The following is a 25,173-nucleotide window of genomic DNA, read 5'->3' on the forward strand; positions in this document are numbered from 1 at the left end:
ATATATATATATGAAATCAAAACAACCATAAGGTACTCGATATATGGACTCAGAAATTGCCCGAGCACAGCAGGAGTCTATGGTACAATCCACGTGATCCAACTGGAGAGCACGACCTCGAGAGTGAGTGAGTGAGTGGCTGTTCTGGGAAGTGGACTGGTTGGCATACTGGTTAATGTATCGTCATGGTATTCCGGAGGTTCCAGGTTCGAGACCTGGTCCAGTCGATCACTTTTTCACTCTTTGTATGTTAAATGTGGTTCTGTTATCCTGCAAACTTTTCACTAGAGTTTCATCAAACTTATTAGACACGATCATATTTCCCATCACATATTGTATCAAAAATTTATCAAACTAAAGTATGAACAGGGACTGTGCCAAATTATATGCAATTTTTGGGTGACGTAAAACATTTAATACCACTGTTTTAAAATAAAATATGTTCTTTTCCCAACCAACAATTCTTCGAAGAAATCAAAGAAAATGCAATGTACGACAGAGTTGTGGATTAAATTATGATGGACATACACAATACAAAATTTTTCAATAAATATGAGATAATCAGTAGTGAGAAAGAAGTTTAGGTTGTGAGATTTGAAGCAATAATTTAGTAAATGAAAAAAGAAAATTTAAATACTGATATGATCATAATTTAGGTTGTTAATTATCAGTTGTAAGAAGATATAGCCTTGTTGCGAAATTTATTGTGTAAACATAATTCTTGTGTTTAGTTTGCGTCTACAATGAATGAATGAGGTAGAATATTAATAAACACTGGATTGGAATAGCCTGTCCCTTGTAAATAACAATTGAATGAACAAACATTAGGGAATGAACAAGGAAAAAATATATTTTGATCATTTTTACATCTCAAGGACATTCATCTAACTTATTCAAGTATTTCAAAAAGTATTTTCGTTTTACAATTATTTACAATTACATTTTTATTATCACCTATGGTGCGAACGGCCCTGGATTCGATTTGCAGTGGGGACACTTTGTCGAAAAGGTGTAACATCTTTTCAAGGCCGGCCTTCCTAAGTAAGTTCTTCCTGATGTTTTCTCATTCAAATCAAGCAAACGGAAGGATGATACCTCATAAACTCCCACCACTCCCTTCCCCCAATTGTGTGCTCAAGAGGGGCGTCATTCCTCATATGTGATGATCTTAAGACCACAGATGCTGCTAATGCCCAGAAATATGTATAAATAAATAAATAAACTAAATGCTTTTTACCACGAGACAGTATAACACATCGTAAGATATTGTTCCAGACTATTAACAGAAAGTGCTGGTTCCGAATAAATGATGTGAAAGTCAGTACATGTAATAGTCCAAAGGACTAAGACTCGGGCTACATTGCAGATGAGCAGAACTGCAATTCCTTCTAGATCATCTTCTATTTGTTGCACAGTTATTATGTTGGAGATGAAGGTTTCATCTATTGACTACAGCGTAATGTTTCTCGCATAATGAGTCACGCACTCCTTTCAGCTGTCAATAAAGACCAGAGTTAGTTCGATTCTCTGAAACTATAATAGTGTGGACTTCAATTCATTAAATACTAACTAGAAACATTTCTTCGAATCATCCCTGGTTTTCAACAGTTGCTGCCATTTCTACGATAATTCATTTTTTTTTCTGGATCTAGGCATTAACTCAATTCTTATGACTAATATGCGCTTGAAAATCTGCAAATCTAAAGAATTTTCAAAAGAAGATATGTAAGTTTCCATTAGCAGGTTTTCTTGTTCTGTGTTGAGAATAAGGACATAATGCTAGGCATGCATTCTTAGATGGCCCAAGATTATCTGCAAGTTTTCGAATTCTGATTCCATTCTATTTCATGTTTTTAAACCACCAAAATCAACAATTCACAGCTTACCTTTTTTAAGTATTAGTTTTTAAGAGATAAATCGTCAGCCTCGAAGTGTTTGAAACGATTCTAGGTCGTATGGTCTAATACTGCTTCCTACCTTTTATTTCACTAATTTTGCCAGGTGCTTCCGTTGCTTTGAGGTCCAGCTTGAAATAATGCCGCAAATAAAATTTCATTAGGTGTATGTGCCATTCACACAACCCACACAAAGTGAAAGCTAAGCAATATTGAGCAATATATGCATTTATGATAATACATTGCTTACATTAATAAACTTATACATTTTTGTTGAGAGGCATCTACAAAACTATAATATATTTCATAATTTCAATAGGCCTGTAGGATTTACTGCTTTTAATATTAGAATCATGGGTTTGCGAAAAATTACTTAATTTCGTTTTAAGATACTATATTTTGTTTTACTAACTTTGCCACCACTCCAGTCTATTCTTTCTATGTTTATAATTCTGCTTCCTGCTTCCTATCATTTGTGTTGTCCTCCTGTACTTTACAGGTGTCTTTGCAGTGCTACTATCTTTCGAAATCCCAGCGACATTTATAACGGACAAACCGTTCTTAAGCTTCATTGTGGATTCATCGAGTGATGTGGTGATGTTTGCAAGGAAGGTTGCCAACCCTTTGGAAGCGTAGAGACTTAGTGGATACTTAATAATTTCCTTTCTTCGGGAAGTTTGCTTTTCTTGTTTTGATTTTATACATTTCATATTACATCAAAATTAAACTGTATATGTTAATAAGATATTCTCTTATATTTATAAGTCATTATTTTCTTCGGTAAAAATTATCATGAGGTTGAATGTTAGAAGTAATCATTATCACAACTGTACAAAGATTTTAGTTTCCATAGATTTCTGAGAAATTTAGTGTTTTAGTACTTTTTTGGCTGTGAAGTTGCAATTTTATAGGTGCATTTTATACGAAATGTAAAGAAATTAAGATGAGCAGTTACAATGAAGCGATTTGATTTTCTATATGTTTTGAAAATCTTGTATTTTAAATGATTTTAAAATATTTCGTCCAACTAAAGACAGTTTATTTCATAATATTAATATAAATGAATGAATCCCAACTAACAACTGAAAATAACCAACTACATAAATAACTTAACCTGATGACTATGTAATTTAAAACATAAATAGTGAATGATGGATGTTTTTTTCCAGAATCTATTACAAAATATTTAATGTATTTCTTTCAAATTAGAACTCCGTAGAAAATGTAGTTGAAATGATAAATAAGAATCATTATATTAATTATTACTTTTTTATCTGTATGCAGTGTTCGAAGTAGGGAAAAAGCAAAGGTGGTACGTTTTTTTACGATTTTGATCGACATACCGGCTATCTAAATGTTGAAATACAGTGAGTGTATGTTGCCTAAAAGATTGCGTTTCTATTTACATAAAGACTGAAGACCATTGGAGAGATGATTTGTAGTTACAGAGAGGGGAGAGGGCGTGGAGAGACTGATTTCTCACCAACTTTCTTAAAAAAAAAAAATCTTATACGTATTATAAGATATTATAGAGAATTATGTTGTATGTTGTAAAGAATTATACACGAAAATGCCCCACAACAGAGTTTTTGTATTAACAATTTCCTGCAAGAAAACTCCCTGACTCTCCACTCTACTGAGGGGTATTCCAAACCCCCAGAAGATCCGCCCCCTCTCAGCAAACAACCCTTACATCCACCCATGCTCAAAATAGGACATTTGTATGCATTAAGGCAAGAAGACACACGCACACATAAGAAAGAAACAATGCAACATGGCACATCAAAATATAAACGAGATGAACTTCTTGGAAGACATCTCATTTTAAAAACAAAAGATAGGAAAAAGATAACAAAAATGTCGGTGTTGTCAACTTAGAAATTATTTCTACATAAGAAATAAAATCTTTTCACCTGCAAAACTATTCGTCAATTACTGTCTATAAAAATGGATTTAGTAAAGCTATTTAGCATGTACTCTCTGGTAACAGCATGTCTTGATCACCTAAAAACCAGAGGCAGTATATCTTCATCACTGAAAAATCAGAGGCACTATGGCATACCACCGCATACTGTCTCACTTCGAGCACTGTACTATGAAATACAAATATTCATAAAGTACATGTATATTTTACATGTGTTCTCTGTTGAAATTGTTTGATTTCTTTTGCAGCACTCGAGACGTACCTACTTTTGTGTAGAGTATTGTATTTTACATTACTTAATTACGTTTATAATGGTAGTTTCTAATACGCAGTTGGACACAAATCCAAAATTAACAAAATAATACATTTGCTAAGAAAAATAATCATTTATTTTTTTATCTCTCATTGTAATAATGAATTTCTAGTTGTGATTTAAAAAGAGTACCCTGATATGTTTTAGTCATTTTGTACGAAAATAATATTATTAGCAAGTAATCCCTAGTCATTTTACATTTATTTCCTTGTGTTTTTTATTAAATAAAGAAAACAATAAATATTATTTTATAAATGTACGGTTGTTTTACTTAAGTGTGCACTGCGAAGCAGTTAACTTTGATTAATCGTAACTTATTAAAACAGGAAATTGAAGTATTTCAAATGGTTTATTTAGACATGAAACAAGAACAATGTACAAAATGCGAGAAATATCATCATGATAATTTTTTTTAGAAAGCCTGAACATTTTATATTTTAATATTTAAAATTTATTTAACAATCATCGGATACAGCTCAGATGCCATTTTATATTGGATGTCTAACAACAATAACAATGGAAAGAATTTGGGAAGGTATCGGCTAAGGCCTGTTTAGTAGGTACCATCCCAGCATTTCCCTGATAGAACAGAAAAAACCTGGAAAAGCCCAGTCAGGATGGTTGGCAGCGAGAATCGAAGCCACGACCTTTCGAATGCGAAGCCAATGCTCTACCACTTGAGCTACTTCGCTCATGTTCGTTTAATCATTGGTTACTGACGACAGAAGTCACGATAATAAATAATATGCATTGTATGAAGAGAAACTAACTATTTATGACTTCAATATTTCCTTGTATAAATATATTGTACTAGTAAATTTAAGAGAAAAAATTAGTCTGTCCCAAATAGTTCCTTCTTGCTATCGGTTTTCAGTTAATTTACAGCAGCAAAAAACCAGAATTGTTTCATGTAAATATTGTAAAAGCTAAAATTACTATCTATAATTTTTTAGTACCAGTAGTTACCTCCTTGGCGTAGTCATATCAGAAATGAAATTCTATCTTTCAAACGTACAATCGTCAGAAAGAAATTTGCAACAAAGAAATGAAGGAGAGAAATAAAACAATGTTGATCGGATTACTCTAGCATTTCTAACAAGTAAGGTAGATGAAGGAATATATTTAAAAAGAGACCATTCCATCATAAATATTATACTTTCCAATGTGTGTTTCTTATCTATAATTTTAAGTTTAGAAAGTCATATTTATGTGATAGCATAAATTTCATAATTACCCTTTGGATTAAGGGAGATTCTGGTAAGTACAAATAAATGATGAGAAGAATAAATTAAATGAAATGATGATAGAATGCTAAAGTGTTTCAAGAGGAAAGAGAAAAAATGCTCTTTAACATATTTATATGACCTGAAATTAAATTCAAGACTCTGCCATATGAAATCCGCTTACTAACTTGACTTCAATACTGGTACATTTTACTTGTAGAATATTACAGGGTTTTCACATTCTGGAATATCAGGGAATGTCAAGAAAAGTGAGGGAAATCATGACTTTTGAGTAAAATGTAATGGTAAGTCAGGGAACATAAATGTGCAAGACTGAGTACTGTGTGTTGGAAATAAGTCACTATAGTGCTGAGTAAATCTGTCAACATTAACTATATACGTAACACTTAAGGCACGTCTTCATCCACGACTGTGCAATGCTTCCTATCTTGAATTAGCAGAGTATCCGCGTAATGTCCAAGAAACAAGAATATTCTGATGTATGGCATGTGAAAATATGTTTAATTTTATCCCATGGCAATGCCTCAGTGGAGGGCGGATTCTGTCAATAAGACACTTATTAAAAAAACAACTCAAAGATTCTCTGGTAGCACAGAGGCGGATATATTGTGCAGTTATGTACTATGGAGGTGTATAATCTGTTCCTGTTGATCGAGGAATGCTTCTTTCAGTTCGTTCAGCTCGAAGACTCTATGATGAATACCTTAAACAGAAACGAATCAAAGTACAAAGGAAAGTAAAATCAAAGGCGAAAAAATAAAATTAAGTGCTGAAGTTAAGAAATTGGAAGCAAAGAAGAAATAAATGGAATTATGTTACAAACAAAAACAAGACGCTCTCGTAGAACAAATTCAATAACTGAAAGCAAAACAAAATTGTGTTTAAAAATTTAATGTGAGGATTAACAGTGTCTCAGAGTTGGCAATATTAGGACTGATAATATTAGGTGTCAGGGAAAGTTGGCGATATATTCTTGACTGTTCAAGGAAAAAAAGTTGTGGTGCTATACATATATTATGATATATTTAAATGTTAAATTTTGTGTAAATAACAATTACTCATATTGAACGTAAGAAATATGTAAATGGTAATTAAAGGAATGTGTTTGATGGCTATGGGAAAGGAGGAGGCCGTTAAAAAGTGTATGATAAAACTTACCCCATATCTTCCCATTTATATACAAGAATTAGTGTCAATCGATCTTAACTTTTTTGTGGGAGCCTTGTATTATAACTGCAGCGATGAGGTAAAAGTATAACACTGCTATTATAACAAAAACACTACTCTAAACAAACTACATCACTAGTAACTATTTATTTAGTATTTTAGTTAAGCAATTTGGAACTAATATTACCCAGTCACATTTTCTTCTTCAAATTTACACTTTCTATTCAATCTAAGCTTGCACCAAAATTTCATGGTACTTGAGGGATTTGATTTATCCACTAGATTTACAAAGATAGCTCATTTTTTGTTTCGTGAAGATAGTCAATTATTAATAAATTAAAATTGCACTAGAATGTGTAGTATATTGGTTTATAAGTTTATATTTTTCTGTTCATTCCTTAGTTCATATATTTTTACGTTTTTGTACTAACTTCTAGTGCACATATACCATAGTTTTGTTATAGAAATTGAAGTAAAATTCCTTAGTTTCAATTTAGTTATTTTCTTTGTTATTTTTGTATTGTAATATGGAGAAACGCTTTGTTTTTGTTTAAGTGTACATGTAATTCATTTATTTTTCTGAAATAATATATTCATGATGATCTGACGTTTTGTTCAGGGATAATGATTACATTTTTTCGTTCCTCGCTTTATTTCTAAACTTTTTGGAATGTACTCTGCTCTCGGTCTCCTTGATTCAAAAATTATATAGTATGTGGTGGTGATAGGTTTTAAATGGTATAACTAAGTAACCAATTTTATGGCCTACGGAACTTGGAGGTTCAATGCCGCGTTCACAAAAGCTCTCCACTGACTTCTATCCTTAGCCAACTAAATCCACTTTCTACTTTGTATTCCTATTTCTGAGAGATCCATCTTAATATTGTCTTCCCATCTGCACCTAGGTCTTCCTAATGCTCGTTTTCCGATTAGTCTTTCAGTTAAGACTTTGTAAGCGTTCCTACTTTCTTCTATTTTTGGCTACATAATCTGTCCACCTCAGCTTCCTAGATTTGATGACTCTAATAATGTTTGGTAAACGGTATAAATTATGTAGTTCCTCATTATGAAGTTTGTCATTCTCTATTCCTGTTCTTGAGTCCGAATATTCGTCTCACGATCTTGTTCTCAAATACTTTGTCTACGTTCTTCCCTCAGAGTAAGCAATCATGTTTCACAACCATACAGAACAACAGGCATGACTATCGTTTTCTGTATTTTAAATGGTATAACAAGTAAACAGTTTAATTGTTGACAAATAAGTGTTATTTTGGACTTTTAACTGTGTTAAAGTTGTTTTATAAGTGAACTGCTTATGATCAAGAACGTTTGCGTTATTCATGAACATGCATATCTTAAACATGACCAGACAAGTGATGATACTAAATAAATTCGTTTCTCTTTTTTTCCAGCGATATTTGCCGTTGTAACAAGTGTGCTGATAGAACCACCTACTCCATCTTTTACTGCAGATCGTCCATTCCTCAATTTCATCGTAGAGAAAGAGAGTGGAATTAACCTGTTCTCCAGTATTATCACAGCTCCTTAGATGAAAAGGATATTTTATTCCATTATTATGTATTATTAAGTATTTGCCATTCGGCAGGCTCTGAGGCTAATCAGATTTTATTATTATGTTAGGTTTGGGGCTGGAAATGTTTGTTCCACGTTTCTCGATCTTCAGCTTCCTTTTTTAACTCCCAATATTTTTCTTTTGTTTTTCAAATCATCGATCATTTATGGTTATCAGAATGTAGTGTAATGTCATTAATGATGTAGTTTAATTATTAAATAAGATCAAAACAAGCAACACTGTATTTATTGATATTTTCATTCCACAAGGTTTCACAGTAAGGAAGCATACTGTAGTACAGCAAGCGAGTTCTTTAATCCAGCACATCTTAGACTATGACCGTGTCGGATTAGTGATTTTGACGGATTATCAAACATCAACATAATTTTATCGGGAAAATAAAAAAAAATATTACTCTAGATCAGTAATCGCCAACCTTATGGAGCTTCTGAGCTACCATACCATTACTAAATCCTACTGTGAGCTACCATACCATTACTAAATCCTACTGTGAGCTACCATACCATTACTAAATCCTACTGTGAGCTACCGTACCATTACTAAATCCTACTGTGAGCTACCGTACCATTACTAAATCCTACTGTGAGCTACCGTACCATTACTAAATCCTACTGTGAGCTACCGTACCATTACTAAATCCTACTGTGAGCTAACAACCAATTGTTTATTGCCTATATACTTACATTTCTAGTATATATGAAGTCAGATTACCTAAGTGAGCAATTGTCTAATATACGCACGAAAATCATAACGTGCACAACCCCACGCGTATATAGTCAACTGTGAGCTGAGACTGACAATGACAGTTGCGCGGGAGAAACAAGCAGTTGTTGTTGTCATTGCCCCCTGTCGTTAGCATCAGCTCGGTGGAGGAATCAAGGATAACGGGATCTACCGAAAATGTAGCCGCGAGCTACCAGTAGCCCGCGATCGACGATTTGGCGATCACTGCTCTAGACAAAGACACGAACGGTTAAAACATGGTTTTATGTATTTCTGAATCCATGTAAATAATATAAATACCCTACTGTGCAAAGTATTTCGTCATCCTAGCAACTGCTTTCAATAAAGTACGAAATTAAATTGAAACACTGAATATTTATTTAATTGAATATTCTTGCAGCTCGACTGGTGCCGGATTATAGAATGTGCCAAACCATAAAATGCCAGATTAAATAGCGCTTACTAAAGCTTACTGTGATGTATTTGTACAGTCACGAACATTAATAAATGGAGGTTGGAGCCATAAGAAATAATGGCTTTAGCCTCCATTTATTAATGTTCGTGATTGTACACACTGTTAAGTGAAAATTAGAACAATGATTTCAACAGATGTCAAAAGATTTTTTCATGATACAATTTTTTCTTTATATTATTATTATTATTGTTTTTACCAGCGATAGTAATTAAAGTAGTGTTCCAACAACAACAATAAAACTTTAGATATATTAAGAGCAGCGTGCAAATTGAAGGTGTATGCCAAAAATCTAGCCTTACTGGAGAAAGAAATCTTCATCCCTGCAGGAATAACTATTTACCCCAAAGTAAAACGGCATTTTTATTTGAGTGAAACCGGTTTATGAAACATCTTGCTTCTCAATATTTTTTACTCATTAAAAATAACTTATTTTTTCTTGAAATATTTGCCTATTCGAGCGGAAAAGAGATTCTTTTGGCAGTAGCAAGTTAGAGACTCGAAGGGGTGGTGGAGTTTTACCAAATGTTTAGGTCTACAATTCCTGGAAAAGATCCTTGTATGCCTTATGTGTCGGTATCAAAATATTCACTCAAACGACGATGATTTAGTTTCATCCAGAAGCATCTACTGTATGTAAAGGGTGCGGCAGAAATAGTTAGACGATGTAAAATGAACATAGAAAACGTAACCCGATAAATAACGTGCTCATTGTTGTTTAGTTTTGTAAAGTGGTTCAAAGCATTGTATATGCATGTAGGTTTGTTCGACTGTTCGGTGCGCATGCGCAGTATTGGAAGAATTATGTAAGCTTTCCGTCAGTAGCCATGGAGCGTTGGTCTAACGAACATCGCACTTTTGCAGTGGAGTGTTTCTTCAAGAACAAAGACTCTGCAACAATTATGGAGCGTAAGTTTCGGAGTCATTTTAACATTGGCAGAAATGGACAAGTACCGACACGACAAACTATTCTTAATTGGGTGAAAAAATTCCGAGCTTCGTCTTCTGCAAGATCAAAGAAATCCCCAGGTCGTCGACGTTCAGTGAGAACACAGGCAACATAGAGAGGGTTCGAGAAACATTAATTAGAAGTCCAAGGCGTTCAGCTCGTCGGCATGCTGTGTCACTTGGCATGTCAGATAGAAGTGTGTGGCGAATATTACACCAGGACCTGCACTTCCACCCATTCAAAATTCAGATGATTTACAAGTTTCTCCCTGAGGATTTTAATGCTTGCGTACAATTCTGCAATACGCTGTTGCAAATGATTAATGAGAACCCAAACTTTATGCAGAGGTTAATCATGTCCGACGAGGCTCATTTTCACATTGATGGGTGTGTAAATAAGCAGAATTTCCGTTACTGGGCACCCAGAAATCCAAGGTTGTTGGATGAAGTGCCCCTTCAAGTAACAGTGTGGTGTGGTGTTTATTCTGATGGGATTATTGGACCCTATTTCTTTCAACGACGAGGATGGTAACACTGTAACTGTCACGTGTGCTCGATATGTGGACATTCTTGAAAACTTTTTACTCCCAGAACTGCGACGGCGTCGCCTTAGACAGATGTGGTTCCAACAAGACGGGGCCACGTCACACACGGCAATTGTATCGATCAACATTCTTGGGAAGGATGTTTCCAGGACGGGTTGTCTCTCGTCGCGGCAATGTTCATTGGCCTGCACGCTGGACCGACCTATCGACATGTGACTTCTTCCTATGGGGTTACTTGAAGCAACAAGTGTATGCAACTAAACCTGCAACATTACAGGATTTGCGTGAATCCTTTCAACATGCAATCCACCAAACCCCGTTGGACATAGTTCAACGAGCTGAGTGTGTTGTGAGTCGACGTGGAGAGATCTGTTTGAATAACCATGGTGCACACCTCACTGACATAATTTTCAAGACGTAGTTACCATATGTAATGCTTTTGTATATACATTCCAGACATGTAAAACTTTTGTTCATAAAAGGGCATTAAAATATTTAATTTGCAAAAAAACATCGTCTAACTATTTCTGCCGCACCATATATTTATGATACGAATATAATCTATATATTATTAACATGAAAGAGACTATATTTGTGACTTCATATCTCTTGCACCACCAAACCGATCTGGATCAAATTTGCCACATAGATGAGGCTCGGGCCTGAGATGATCGTTCCACTTTGACGGTATAATATAGGGAAGGGGAAGTGGATATATATATATATATATATATATATATATATATATATATATATATATATATATATATATATATATATATATATATATATATATATATATATATATATATATACACTGTGTGTTCATTTATTATGTAGCCAAAATTCACTGGTGAAATCTTCACACCTAAGCAATAAAAAATGTCCATATGAACATAGGGCAAAAAACGCGTTGTTTCAAAGTTACGGTATGCCGAAATCGAAAAAAAAAAATAACTTTGAGGCTGCCTAGCTCGAAAACTATGAGATATCAAAGGCGATTAAAGAAATACTAGAGGAACTAGTAAGCCGTCTATCTAAATAATCATGTTTCAGAGTTGAGTTGTACCGGCGCATATGATTTTAGAGAGAGGGGAGGAAGAGTGGAACCTATACCGCAGCTCCCTTTACAAAATATGTTGTTCCGATACGTCTCAACTCTGAAACATGGTTATTTAGATAGACAGCGCACTAGTTCCTCTAATATGTCTTTAACCGCCGTTGATATCTCTTATAGTTTTGGAGCTAGTCGGACTCAAAGTTACAATTTTCTTGATTACGGCATCCCATAACTGAAACAACGCGTTTTTTGCCCTATGTTCATATGGCCATTTTTTATTGTTTAGGTGTAAGAATTTCACCAGTGGATTTTGGCTACATAATAAATGAACACCCTGTATATATATATATATATATATATATATATATAACCAGTGGCGTATTTAGGGGGCTTCCGGGCTTAAGTCCCCCCCGAAATTTTACTTACTATAGTAAAGTATATGAAATATCTTGCAGAATTTTCACATTTTCAGGCAAAACTCCCCCCCCCCGAAAGTTAGCAAAGCCCTCCCCGAAACAAAATCGTAAATACGCCACTGTATAACTTAACTCTAGAATCCGCGACCGATCATGATCAAATATACTACATAGATGAGGTTTGAGCGTGGGATGGTTTTTATTATTTCACTTCGGCGGTGCAACTTAGGGAAGGCAGAAGGGGAAGATACTTAAAAATAATCGAAACTGACCGATATCCATGTCGGAACCATAGTTTTCAGGGTCGCTGAGATGAACAGTGACACTTCCGATGCTGTTTAAATCTAAATTCAACTCTGTATGTGAGCTCCTTCGTAGCTAAGCGGTTAGCGTACGTGCCTTTGGCGTGGGAGATCCAGGTTCGATTTCCGGCCGGAACTCATGTGGTTCGGATTCCATGTTAATCAGTAGGTTCCATCTCATATAGTCTAGTTGCTGAGAGGGATGTTAAACTCAGTGTACTCAATCAAATCAATTCTTAATGTCCACATTCTCCTCGTGTGAAGAATTGGTATTCTGCTAGTCTATTATATAAAAGCGGATGTAATAGTAAGTTTGTCTGATAGCATTATGCAATAACCACTGAACCAATTGATATTTCCAATAACCACTGAAATGATATTGACATAATTATCAACCTTAGGTCCTTCCAAGGATTATATGGTATTAAATTCATTGAAATGCATACCCTAAGAGGGAAGCGGGGAAGAAGTCATGATTTGCGCAAAAAATTGAGTATTTCGTGAGCTCGTGTAGTTAGGAAGATGAAACTTGGGATATAAACTCCTCATTAGAAATAACGGATCCATGTCCCAGTGTTTTAACATAGATATAAAATGTGTTGTATCTATGTTCAGTTCAGGCATAACTTAAATATAGTTTTATTGATTTTGATGATACCTTTTTTCTTTCTTTGAAAGAGCATACTTTTCCGGTAGTTCCACAGAAATTTCATCAGGTTATAATGATAGTCCTTGGGGTTAGACCATAAAACACTTCAACAACTTCAGTGTGAAAAAAAGTAATCAATATTTGTGTGCGCTCACCAATAAGTTCGAGATAGATGCACTGATCTTGATTATTCTGTTTTTGTTTGAAAGAGTATTCCTGGTAACCCCATATAAACATCAAAAGGATATAATTAGTCTTCAGAGCTAGATTATAAAACTCTTTAATGTCTGACAGTGCTCATAGTATTGCTGGTAATCCCATATAAACATCAAAAGGATATAATTAGTCTTCAGAGCTAGATTATAAATCTCTTTAATGTCTGATAGTGCTCATAGTATTGCTAGTAATCCCATATAAACATCAAAAGGATATAATTAGTCTTCAGAGCTAGATTATAAATCTCTTTAATGTCTGATAGTGCTCATAGTATTGCTGGTAATCCCATATAAACATCAAAAGGATATAATTAGTCTTCAGAGCTAGATTATAAAACTCTTTAATGTCTGATAGTGCTCATAGTATTGCTGGTAATCCCATATAAACATCAAAAGGATATAATTAGTCTTCAGAGCTAGATTATAAAACTCTTTAATGCCTGATAGTGCTCATAGTATTGCTGGTAATCCCATATAAACATCAAAAGGATATAATTAGTCTTCAGAGCTAGATTATAAACCTCTTTAATGTCTGACAGTGCTATTACCATAATTGTGTGTATGATCATGCATAACTTCGAAAAATATAAGGGAAGTCTTTGTAGTTAGACCATCAAACTTCTCAACAGATGGCTTTATATAATTATCATATGCATGTTTCGTAGGCTGAAACACTTTATGGGAAGTGAGTTCTATTTTAATTTCAATATCTAACTTAACTATTAGGGAACAAAAATGTTGAAAAGAAATAAAATTGGAAGAGTAATAATATAGTACAAAAACGCACTAAAAACCAGAAAATATTAATGAAAAAAAAAAACAATACTTACGGACTTCAATCAAAGCGCTAGAAAGTAGAAAATAATAAGAGAACCAAGAAACAGAAAATAATTCTTTACTATTATCTATAAAAATTTTGAAGTTTGCGCCAAGCCAAACAAATTATTCTCTCATAAAACTATTATCGAAACTAATTTTACATTAGGTATTAATTTGTTTGGTTTGGGACAGACTTAATTTTTTAAATATAAATAGGCCTACTAGTAATGAATTACTTTTTGCTTTTAAGCGCTTTTTTATTATAATTTTCTACCTTTTAGCGTCTTTATTTTATATATATATATATTTGCGTTTATGCTGAAGTCGGTTAATATTGTATTTAAAAAAGATTTTTATAAATTGCACTATGTCAGATTTTCAAACATTTCAAATCTACATATAACACAGAAAGCTATGAGTTGAGTTGATTTTGAGTTTAACGTCCCGTTCAGCAGTGAGGTTATATGAGACGTAGACGTACTGATTAACGTGGAATCCGAACCATATGAGCTCCCAACGGGAATCGAACCCGGGTCTCCCCCGCCAAAGGCATATACTCTACCAGCTTAGCCACGCAGGAGTTCTACATAGAAAGTTATAATGCGATATTTATTATTCAGTGTTGCAAAGTCATAAGAAACAGAAAATTTAATCTTTTTTTTTCGAAAGGTTTCATTTCGAAGAAGTAAGTATCACATCTAACCACGTATTGTTTTCAAAAGATAAAGATCATAAGGCCGTTTACAGCAGTTTGATATGTCAAACCATTCCGAAGATATGAAAACATGTGTAGAGAATGCTATTCTTCTTAAAATGACTTTTTTTTTGTGGCGAACTTATGAATGTTGCTCCCTTTTGCTTCTATAACATTACAACAAGAGATATAGGTAGTTGTAAATACAATAAGTTCTTGCAATTGCAATATTTTATTCTTATTGCAAACTTCACCATTGATTATCATATCTCGAGAATGGTTTGAGATATCAAGTTAATGTAAATGAAATTATTATCTTTACGTCCATTGAAAATCTTCTAGGTGATTAGATATGATACTTATGTACGCACTTTTCTCAAGTTTCGAAAGAAGTAAAACTGTCAATTGGTTATAACTTTGTATCTATTTAAGGAAATGTGTCACATCATGATCACACAGTACTTTGGATGTGAATTGCCCCATTCGAGTCACTTCTAAAGGAATCAAAAATTCGTATCTTTGTGGTACTGTATTCTTGTTAGTCTTTGACACTGACTAATAAATATGTAATTTTATATTTTTAAATATATATTAGAATTATATAAGAATGTGTGATATGTGTACATTGTGAAAGAACGACTAACAATAACTGGAAGCCAGTGATGCTAATCCGTGAGAAAAAATTCATATTGTGATATTTTTTGCCACTGATTTCTCGAAATGGGATAAAGGAAATTTTCGTAAAAAAAAAAAAAAAAAAAAAAAAAGGCAGGATTTAAGGTATTTTTCGTATATCTATTCCATTGACGCCAACAAATGTCTATGGGGGAGTAGACAAATGAGGTTTCAATAAAATTAAAATTAATGCTGATTGTCAGATGTTGTTACTATAAAATTCATGTTAGTGTTAAAGTGATTTATGAAGTGACTTGTGAAACTCAAAAACCAAGCGACAAGGAACGTTAATTGTACTCTGATATGAAAGAAAAAGGAAAACGAAAGAAAGTGTAGAATTAACGGAAGAAGGTAAAACAAGAAACATCAACTTCCAAAGCGTTCCATACAAAACGACTGAAGAATCAAGTTTATCTAGTTTCCTTACGTTCAGCAGATAATAACACAAAAGGGTGATGGAAATCCTAAACTCAACAAAATGTCCTTATTTTCATCAGCATTTTTGAATTGCCTCTTTCAATTAAGGGAAATCCATGTTCATGACTGTTTGACAAACGTAGACGACCGGAATTTTCTGGATCATTCACTCATATATTGAGGCAAATGACTGATATACATTCATATATTGAAGCAAATGACTGATATACAGTCATATATTGAAGCAAATGACTGATATACACTCATATATTGAAGCAAATGATTGATATATAATAATTTCACTGTTCATGTTTTCTAAGTTTAGAAAATTTTGTTATTAGTATAGAGTGGGAAATTCAAGCGCAAAATGGTAATTTCTGCCTCTGGATATGGGATTTTATAAGTTGGCAACACTGCTGGAAGCGTTACAAATACTATGGATATGTGGAGAAACTACGATGTAGAAGAAATAAAGCAATGAAGATCCTAAGTTAGAAAGCGAAAAGTAATTATATTTAAAAGGGAGGAAACTAATATATACATTTTTTATAAAGAAAAAATAAATTGTTAGTCTCTGCTTTCCTTAATAACACAGTTCAATAACATTTTATTTTCAGGTGCTTGAAAATGTGGGTCTTATGTAATTTGGTATGCTAAATCCGAATATGACGTAAGAAATTGTGTGTCAGGGATAGTTGTCGAATTAATGTTGAACATCAATAAGGCGCCTGGGACGACCGACCTACATTTGTTCGTTTGTCTGTCTCCCACGTTACAGTACGAACTTTTCAGACTTTTAATTTAACATTTTGAGGATATCTCGCGAGATACACGAAATTTGCTGTGTAGATTTTTGTGCTGATCCGACGGAAAATTGCAAACTGGCATCCAGTTGTCCTCCAGGTCTCGTTCTCCAATCATTTACAATCAATCTTATCTTAATGACTTAGTCCGTGACCTGAGTTTATCTAAATACAAAGCAGAACTTCTAACATCAGGGCTGCAGGAACACAATCTACTGCAAGCAGGTAGAAATAAAACCAGCTTCAGACATAAAAGAGGAGCATTCCTTCAATTTTTCACCTCCAATGAACAATTGTCCTTCTGCAATGACATAAACGGTTTAATGGCAACTCTAACCATTCACTATGACCCAAAGGACTGACTACTCTTTATCGGTGCATGCAAGACTAGTTTGAAAGGGATGCTTGTCCATAGTGGCAATACTCTTCCTTCAATTCTAGTAACATATGCTTCGATGGGGAAAGAATCATATGATCTACACAGTATGTTACTTTCCATCCAATATAATATTTATAATTGGAAGATTTGTTGTGACTTAAAGGTTGTTACAATTATTTCGGGAATGGAACAAGGGAACACCAAATGTGCTTGCTTTCTTTGTGAATGGGATAGTCGTGAACGAGATGCTCATAACGTAAGAAAGGAATGGCCTGAAATTAAGTGGATGGTTCGAAAAATTTTGCAGCGCCAAAATCTAGTTGCTCTCGAAGATATCCTCATTCCTCCAATTTATATTAAATTAAGACTGTTTAAGCAATTGGTGAAGGTGATGGATAAAAGTTCTAAGGGTTTTTGAATATCTGTTCCCCAAATTTCCCAAGTTATCTCCAGCGAAGATAAAGGAAGGTTTGTTTGTGAGTCTACGAATCCGTGAACTAATACGTGACCTTGTGTTCGAAGCAAGATTATCGGACAAAGAAAATTGTGAATGAACTGGTTTCAAGAACTTCTATACCTCGCATGGAACTTCCTGGAACGTGCATGAAACTCCCTGATCAAAAAATCGGCACAGAATTATAGAAACTGAGGAACAGAAATGTTTAACACGTATCAATCCTTACAGTGCAATATGTCCGTGAAAGTACACTTTATTCACTCTCATCTGAATTACTTCCCAGCTAATTGCAGTGACTTTTTGGATGAATATGGTGAAGGATATACAAGGACTTACAAAACATTAGACAAACGTTACGCAGGAAAGTGGGCGCTTTCACTTCTGGCTGACTATTGCTGGACAACTGCCAGGACTGTATTGTAAACATACCGCACACAAACGGCTATTATAAGTCACTTCCTGCATTACAGTTACAGTTATTTTCACTTTGAAATCAGCAAACAACATAGCTGCATTGTTTTCATGGTGATTATATGTGTTTATAGTGCTTTGTGTATTAATTTCATATGAAATAAATCAATTGTATTTTGTACTACCAGACGTAATATAACTTCTACTACAGTACAGATAGTAAAACATATTTCCAAAACTATCCCTGACAGAACAAAACAAATTGCAGATTCGCATTTAGAAGATCCGTTGACATAAATATTAACTATTACAACCCCAGAAAAAAGAAAAAAAGTTGAATTTTGTCGAACAGTGTTAATAGAAGCAATAGAACAAGTAATCAATGAAACTATTTTTGTCAGTTCTGAGTAAGAAAAGTAGCTTTAAAATGAAATATGTTTTTATTGAGTGCTCTTAGAAGTAGAATGAATTATTTTGCAGCTTTTGCACAATGTACACATGAGAAAGAAAGTATTTGACAATTGACAAATTTTCTTTTGTCAATAACTCGGCAACAAATGAATTAATTTAGATCTTTTTGTTGCTATCCTAAGAATAGTTATAACTTGATAACCTGCCAAAATCGGTACTCTAATAGGTTATTTTTTGATGAGTTATTAGGAAAAGAAATTTTGTCAACTGAAGAATACTCTCTTTCGTGGCTGTAGGCCCTACTTGGATCCATTTATTAAAAAAAAAAAAAAAAAAAAAAAAAAAAAAAAAAAAAAATACGAGCACAAGATGCGCACCCAGGAATTTTTGTTGGGACGAGTCCAAGGTTTTTGGGGGAGGAGGCGGTCCAATAGTACAAGCCACTATGTCTGTGTAGTATTGAATGGACACTATTTTGTACCCAAAAAGACAATAAAGTTGTAAAATACTTCCACCTATATTTTTAGGAGAAAAAACGGTAGGACTAGTTTGTTTGTATAAGGGAAAGAGTATAGATGAAGTGTAAGATCAAATTTTCATGTTATATCAATACCAGTATAGTTTTATTGAGAAAGTGTACAAATGTATGTTGAGTTAGGGGGAGGTCCGGACCCGATGCCCCCGTGGATGCACCACTGCCGAGCACTATGATTAAATATAACACTAATTAATCTTGATTGATTGATTGATTTGCATATTCATCCTTTATTAGCAACGAGACTATGTAGAACGAGACCCACAGCTCAAATAGGGATCTGACCCACTGTTAGTGTTCGATGCTGTTACCGAGACTCGAATTCGAGACCTTGTTTACGAAATTTCCGTGTTCTAGCCACCAGATTTGAGAGGATGTCAAATAATCCCCGAAAGACGCATGACTAGAGAAAATAATTGGTAGACAGTAAACAGGAATCGTAGAAAGGAAGTTTCAATATCGGCCGGTAGATTTCAGCCGCTGGAGGATGTGTAATTACTGCCATCTAACGCCGAAATATGTAACTACTTCTATCTTTGTTTCAATAGTAGACAATGAGATATGGGTAGCTACCGTTTCAGTCACCGTTATCCATTAAGATTTCAACGGATCGACTCCATTAAGGGATTCCGCGAACATAATAATACTAGCTATCTAATTACAACGAAAAAGAATTCTGCTTAAGAGTTATAAGGCCGTATTCAGACTCGTTTCCGCGTGTGATTAGCGTCATACTAAGGGCCTGACTACTGCATGAAACATGTGTTAGACGAACTCTTTAGTATTTCACTAGTCACACGTCAGAACGACTCTGAATACGACCGATAGTGTTTAGTAACGGACAGACGTATTAACGTTAAATAATATAAGTCCTACCTGCGTGATCTTAACAAAAGCAGGGTTCGCCACTGACTTTCTACGCTTGTCTTCGTTTCACATCGCCTCACCTTGAAACCACTGCTTAACTACTCGGTCAACCTCGAGATCTCACCGCTGCGCTGTTGTAATGACTGGCGCTCACCTTGGGTGAACAGGATTCAGAATGCGACTCCTGGCGGGAAAGCATTGAAATTTGAACTTATTACAGTTGTTGCGATTCCAACTTCAACAGCAGGTCCACGTCTCATACCTCTAGTTCACCGTTTGAACTTTACCAATATGCAACTTCTGAACGTTCCTAATCATAAGGCGAAGGCGAATACACTGTTGTTCAGTGCTTTCTTTGTAATTTTATTAGAAATCGTAATATTGCTGAAATTTATGATTTTTTCTTAGTTGAAAAATTTTGTAAACTATCACCATGAAAGAGCTATTTTTACTTACAATATAGACTATGTCTCTTTATCAGCCATTGTGTATCAGTAACTTCCGTTTATAACTCAAATAAGATTCTCTTTCCTGTCAAGTACGCAAAATCGAACATTATTTAAATATTTCGGTATTCCTTGGAAATTAAGAGTATGGATTTGATTTAAATACAGTGTTCGAAGTGGAAGAAAAGCAGAGGTGGTATGTCTTATTACAGTTCTGACTCGACATACCAGCTAACTAAATATTGAAATACAGTGAGAATATGTTGCCTAAAATATTGCATTTCTCCTCCTCCATAGTTACGGGGAAAAGGAATATGGAGAGGGCTTGCTCCCCGCCCCCAGCTTTCTAGAAAAAATACAAAAAATATATTCCCTTAGGTTATACTATAGAGAATTATCCACGAAAATGCTCAAAAACCGAGTTCCACATGAACATTTTTTAAACAGTATCTCTCAGGACAACTCCTGAACCCTCGCAGACCCACGGAAGGAAATTTGGCCTCCCATTGTGCTCTAGGAAGATAATCACGAAATGCAGCGAAATTCATGTCATAAGGATTAACTTCCTGATAAATGAATTTACTGGAGAAGCATGTAAGAGAGTTGCTTTTTAATATTTACTAAAAACTCCATATTGAACATAAACCAATCGCCACAAAGATCTAAATATTAGGGGTACATTCACGCACCCAATCACCGCACACGTATTCACAGTGTTATCTAATTATTAGAAATACACTAAAATACTTTTTAATAAAAACATATTTTTTTTTATTGAATGACCTATATTTTTCTCTCGTAAATATCGGACTCAGTTGTATTTCTTTATCATTGTAGGCAGAAAAAATGTTTCGATGAACTCATATTCCTTTCAGTCATGGGACCCTTATCTGCAACCAACACAACCAGCACGAGTTTTTGCGTAGGAGCAAGGGGTGAATTTCTTTGTAGACACCTCGTTTTAGAAACAAAAGATAAGAAAAAGCAAAAATGTCTGTGTTGGCAACGTAGAAGTTATTTGTAAACAAGAAATTAAATTTTTAACGTGCAAAGCTATTCGTCAATTACCGGTACTCTGCATAAAAATGGAATTATTAAAGGTATATTAGCATCCACTTTCCAGTGACGGTATGTCTTGATCACCGGGAAACCAGAGACGGTGTGTCTTCATCACTAAAAAACCAGAGGCAGTATGGCATACCACCGCATACCATCTCACTTCGACCACTGATTAAATATCTTGAGAACGATAGGCACAAAATGCTAATCATGGACTTTATGCAAGAAACCTTAAGAAAATCTTGATATTATGAGAAAGCTGAAAGCTGAATCACACGAAAATGGTTGAAGAGAACTGGAGAAACTTTTTCTTAGGTGGGAAAAATAGAAATAAACAGAGGCAGGAAGAGAAAAATCTAGAATTGCGAACGTTTTGGGGGTTTTCTCTAAAAATAAATCTGTCTTTAATTTGTTATTACATTCTACCAACACAGCATTAGGTTTCAAGAGATACATTCAACTCTGAACTGAAGACGTTAATTGGAAGCATGGGTGCCCACAGCGGGGGTAAGGGGACCATTATTCTTCCCTGGAATTTCAAAAGAAGCTCGGTTCTTTGTAATACATGTCAAAACATAGTAGATTTTCCTACTCAGCCACTACAGTGTTTAACTGTAATGAAGTTATGCAATGGGCGTCAATAGAAGTTCTTTAACATGAAGTATTATGTGCTCAAGGTATGCATACTCGTGAGTTCGTTAATATGTTGAATTTTGTCTTCCTTTGGAAAAGTTCTCCCGGCGTTTCAGGTTGGATCATCATGATCATCATCATTATAGGTATTCTGCTATTATTGGAAGTCACTTTATGCAACTGAGAAGCTTCCGTGCTCCATGGTCTTCCGCTAACCTCTTCCTCTTCAGTACGATTTTTCTGTTTTCATATCATCCATTAATTGTAGTCTCCTTCGTCCCCTCCCTTTCTTTCCTGCCACCGTATCCTCTAGCACTTCCCTCATGATACAGTTCCTTCTTAACCAATGTCCCAACTAGTTCCTCTTTCTCTTCTTAATAATATTTAAAATTTTCCTTTTCTCCTCCACCATTTCTAATACTCTCTTTCATTCGTTTTCCGCTCAACGCAGCTAACTAGCTCAATTCTTCTCTACACACACATTTCGAAAGCTTCCAGTCTTTTATCATTATTTTTGCGTAATGTCCATGTTTCTGGCTCATACAGTACAATACTCCACACGAAGCATTTTATGAGTCTTTTCCTCAACTCTTTATTCAAGGTCCCACAAAATGGTATTTTCTTTCTCCTAAAGGCTTCTTTCGCTATTCTTATCCTTGTTTTTATTTCACTTTCACACTTCGTATCATCACAAATAATACTACCCAGTTATCGAAATCTATTTTCTCCCTTTCTACTTCTATATTTCACAGCGATTTCTTCATTCTAATTGCCATGGCTTTTGTCTTTCTAACATTTATTTTCATTCCATATTCTTCACAGCCCTTCCTCAAGTTTTTTAATATCTTATTCAGATTCTGCAACAAACTCCATATTTCAGATTGGAATTTTTTAAAACTAAACTTTAAGAGTTATGGATAATTTTAGGTAATATATCTCTTTAACGATTAGCCACGATACCATAATGCACGTTGTTGTTTGTAATATAGTGCTAAGTTTCAGCAGCGTGGCTACATGAGACTTTGACGATCCACCACAATTCGGTACCGTATATTACAATGTTCTTCTATCGGAAATTGAACCCGAGATCTCGTTTGCCAAAGGTGTGCGCGCTACCCGTTTAGGCAAACGAGGAGGACTATCATCTTTCTATTGTCAAAATTAAATGCTTGGTGTGGGTAAATTCTATACTAATATCAGTTCCATCTTAATAGGAGGCATGTTTTTGTGCCTGATTTTTTTTTTTAAATTATCGGATCTGTCCAGCATCGAGTCCATACGAGATTAAATCCACAATTTTAAGCTGGAATCCGAACCACCGTTATTATTATTATTATTATGCATGAAGACCTCTTAATTTATGGCAAGCGATCTGCCGACGATGGCAGAATACTTATCATAATGAAGATGATTCGTCTGTTCGTTATTCAAGTATTCTATGGCGAGGGAAAGTCTGGTTCGATTTCTTCGTGGAAGCTCATGTGGTTTGGACCCTACGTTCAACCGTAGATCCACGTCTCATATAGCCTCAGTGCTGATACTGCAAATCAATCAATTAGGTATTATTCAAATAATTACAGAAAATAGCTAATTTATTCTAATAAGTTATTCCATTAAATATTCTAATGATCATTTTGTTGTATATTCGAAAAGGGAATGAGTCAAGTTTCTTTACTATTTTTTCTTTTTTTTCTTTCTTTTTTTGTCTTTGCGTGTTCTTGGACTTGATTTCCAGATAAAAACACATTTTCTTCGAATCTCACGTAAAAATGTAGATCAACGTCTGACATAGTCTAGAGTTGTTGAAAAAAAGACACTAAAATTCTGCAACATCAATAAACGAGACTATTAATTTTAAGACTCCAAAAGCGCAATAAAATTCTGAGGGAGTTTCTTTTCTACGCTATAGACTTGTTTTAAACTCAAATCTATACATTACAAATAATTAGGGGAGAGGTGGGCAATGGCGATCACCTAAGAAAAATGGATTGTTACGCAGTCTCATTTGCAAAATATATTGAAACAAATTTTTAAATATATACTCCAATCCTTCTACAAGAAGTGTGTAAAACAAAAAGAGGATCATTCTTTCAGTTCGGGAACACGATAGAAAAAAACACAAATTGCTACTTTGGTCGCCATACCCATCACATGTTGGTAATGGCGATCACAGTACCAGCTTAATAAACACCCATAGTTCCATACACAGTTCATGTCTATTTTGGCTAAACTATGCCTTTGAAAGACTAAGAAACGTCAGCTGAATGTTTTATTGACTTTTTTTTTTCAAACACATGTCACAGATATATCCACGTGATGAGTCCACTAGTGATGAGCAAATGCAAGACCAAGACCAAGACCGGGGTGGTCTTGGTCTTGGTCTTGGTCTTGCACATCCAGTCTTGGTCTTGGTCTTGCACTGGAAACCTTAGTCTTGGTCTTGGTCTTGTTCTTGCACTGGAAACCTTAGTCTTGGTCTTGGTCTTGTTCTTGCACACCCAGTCTTGGTCTTGGTCTTGGTCTTGCATGCAAGAGTCTTGCAAGTCTTGCATTTAAGAAATCTCAAGCTTTTCCTAGGTAAATTTTACTATGGATATAAGGGATAATAAACTCTACAATGCGCCAATAGTGACGGAAATATAATACGTGTTTCTAAATGTAATATAATTTAACTTTGTGTAAGTATCATGATAGTGTACAACATAGGTGATTACCTTCCCACGCTTCACTACTTGTAAGATATGCCTAAATCACAACGTTTCGTAATCTGTTTATATTTTTTAACAGATCCAACACTCCACTGGTTCCCAAACTAGGGATGCTATTCCTGAGACGCATGAAAGAAAATCAAGATGGCACAGTTTATTGATATACCATGAATTGCAAAATTATTTTTCACTCTAAAGGCGTCAGATTTTTCTTTTCAACCACGATTAGCTAATCCTTGTATTAATCAAACTTCCAATGAAATATTGAGGTTTTGTTTTACAGATTCCAATATGTACTCTATGGGCAGAAACATTGACATTACGAAAAAGTGATTTAAAAATTGCAGGCTTTCGATACATGGGCATGGAGAAAAAAAAGGAGAGAATTAGCT

The 25,173-nt window shown here is 34.6% G+C and overlaps 1 protein-coding gene across 2 annotated transcripts in view; it reads left to right on the forward strand.

The window, feature by feature from the left end:
- The window catches only part of LOC145685819 (leukocyte elastase inhibitor-like), a 58,097-nt gene extending 49,736 nt beyond the window's left edge, over positions 1 to 8,361 (forward strand). Inside the window, exon 9 of one of the 2 annotated variants that reach the window (XM_081758394.1) lies at positions 2,395 to 4,334. In XM_081758394.1, coding sequence (XP_081614520.1) covers positions 2,395 to 2,531 — 137 coding nt within the window. In that variant the 3' untranslated portion in view covers positions 2,532 to 4,334. Of the gene's footprint in view, positions 1 to 2,394; positions 4,335 to 7,955 lie in introns of those variants that run through there. The other variant, XM_081758392.1, reaches the window with a different exon arrangement.
- The last annotated feature ends 16,812 nt before the right edge of the window (positions 8,362 to 25,173 follow it).

The sequence above is a fragment of the Thermobia domestica genome, chromosome 5, assembly GCF_964235325.1.
Source record: "Thermobia domestica chromosome 5, izTheDome1.hap1.1, whole genome shotgun sequence".
In the NCBI taxonomy this organism is placed as follows: domain Eukaryota; kingdom Metazoa; phylum Arthropoda; class Insecta; order Zygentoma; family Lepismatidae; genus Thermobia; species Thermobia domestica.